This window comes from Triticum urartu, chromosome 3A (assembly GCF_056163025.1).
Source record: "Triticum urartu cultivar PI428250 chromosome 3A, HENAU_Tu73, whole genome shotgun sequence".
In the NCBI taxonomy this organism is placed as follows: Eukaryota; Viridiplantae; Streptophyta; class Magnoliopsida; order Poales; family Poaceae; genus Triticum; species Triticum urartu.
In genome coordinates this window covers 555,663,800-555,665,831 of record NC_141875.1, presented here as the reverse complement: position 1 = coordinate 555,665,831, position 2,032 = coordinate 555,663,800, and the positions used below count along the sequence as shown (strand labels likewise).

Genomic DNA, 2,032 nt, shown 5'->3' with positions numbered 1-2,032 from the left:
CGCCCCCGGATGGCGTTCCGCATGGGGCTTTCCAGCAGGCTCCATGGCGACAGTGGTGGCTACGCTCCTTGGTCGTCTGGACGACAAGGGGTGTAGCAGTGAGTGGTCGGGGCATGCAATATGTCTTTGGCGGTGGCGGTGCCGCCCAGACCCGGATCTGGAGGCCGGTTCTTGACGCGACTGGTCTAGGTGCCTCCTGGTGCCACGGGTGAGCTGCTGAGCGAAAGCTACGTGCTTTGGTGCTGACACAGCGACATATGCATGTCTTGTTATCTCTTCAAGACATCGGCATGGTTCTCCTCTCCATGGCGTGTCTCCAGGTGAAAACCGTTGCTCTTTTGGGCTCGGCGGTGGCGGTGCTTGCGTTCCTCTCTTGAGAGCGTTGTCGTGGAGGCTAGGTGTTCTAGGTCGTGTCGTAGCATTGTAATCTGGTCATTGTGTGCTTAGTTGTTTGGCAACATAGTTGTGTGTGGTTATCGCTGGCCAGTTATTTTGAGATCTGCCGTGTCAGAGGGCTATCTCACTGCATTGTATTGTTTCACTGTGTAACTTGGGTGTTGTTGCTTTATATATAAAGCGCGACGAAAGCCTGTTTTCGAGAGGCATTGTTGTCGGTCATTTGCATGTTACCAATGATGGAAATTAAGGATAATGTATGTCTAATTGATAGTACTATAATTGCTAAGCTTGTGCATACCCTATGAATGCGTGGTGGATGAGGGGGAGGGAGGGAGAGGTGTGGTATTTTTGCCTTAAATCCACATCAGTACGCGGGCATTTAGCTAGTTTTGCTAACATTGGGTACATAATCCAATTTCCCCACATATCAAATATGAATCGCAATATACAGATTACAGAAGAACAAGAATCCAACACGCAATACATGGATACGATCAACGTGTCTGAAATGCACAAACTCAAGAGTAACTCGGCTCAATTCAAAGTTGTATGGCCCGGGATTCTCCTCGATCAGGCCCGTCGCGACGACGGAGAGGGACTCGAGAAAGCAGGCGGCGCCGGGAAACTAAAGTCGAGGTCCGGCAGCATGCTCTTGCCCCGGCCCCGGCTGCTGTCGAAGACGAACGCCGCCGTGACGGGCGACTCCATGTCGACGCTGCTGCTCCGGAGCAGCTCCAGCGGCAGGTCGAAGTAGGCCGACACCTCCTGGTCGTCCTCCTCCGCGTCCACGCGGCCGCCGAACACCATGCCGGAGGACGACGAGCTGTGGCCGAACCTCTCCATGGAAGCCGCCTTGGACACCGCGCCGCTCCGGGTAGGCTCGTCAGGTCCGGCCGTGCTCGCCGGGGCGTCCGGCTCGCTCAGGCTCATGGACTGCTGCTGCTGCATGATCGGCCGCCGCCTGGACAGGCCGGGCAGGTGCATGCAGAAGGCGCCGCACCAGAAGCTCTCGCTGCCGAACCTGTCCTGCCGCGCCGACTTCCCGTAGTTGATGGACGCGTTGCTCGACATGTCGGTGACCGACGAGCCCGCGCGGGATCGCCGGCCGAATGGCGCGGCCCTGGCCGCGCCGAGATCGTCCGCGGGAATCTTCTCATCATCATCGTCGTCATCGTCTGCCACACGAGCTCCTCTCTTGAAGGACGCATGAGAGGCCTGGAATGGAGCGTCTTTTTGGAAAGAACCCATGGCACCTGAGGTGAACTCTTGCAGGAGCTGCATGCTTCTTCATGAGCGCAAAACTAAGCAAATTGACTTCGGGGAATGGTGGAGGGCACGTCGGGATCTTGCGTTGTTGTCTTCATGTCATGCTGTGCTGTTGGGCCTGTTGACCTGCCAGTGCCACCACTTCAGATCTGCTGTTGTTTCTCTGCCAAACTGTGGTCAGCTGTTGTCTTGGACGACAGAGTTATGCGCATGAGCTAGTATTTCAAAACATCCTACGTGCTTGCTACTAAGCGGCATTATTGTTACCCACCTAAATATTGAATCTTAAAAAGACTTTTATAACTACCAACCGTTCGGATTTTAGCAATAGGCAAGAACGACCCTTACTTTACTCTAATTATATATA

The 2,032-nt window shown here is 54.6% G+C and overlaps 1 protein-coding gene across 1 annotated transcript; it reads right to left on the bottom strand.

Annotated features, from left to right (window-relative positions):
- Window positions 1–824: 824 nt before the first annotated feature.
- On the bottom strand, window positions 825–1,768 carry LOC125548723 (uncharacterized). The gene has a single exon (XM_048712272.2). The coding sequence runs from the start codon at window positions 1,678–1,680 to the stop codon at window positions 970–972; it is 711 nt and encodes a 236-aa protein (XP_048568229.1). The 5' UTR covers window positions 1,681–1,768; the 3' UTR covers window positions 825–969.
- Window positions 1,769–2,032: the final 264 nt, after the last annotated feature.

What these genes read in the sequence shown, in the direction of transcription:
- LOC125548723 (XM_048712272.2), bottom strand. Translation starts at nt 1,680, where the DNA reads ATGCAGCTCCTGCAAGAGTTCACCTCAGGTGCCATGGGTTCTTTCCAA.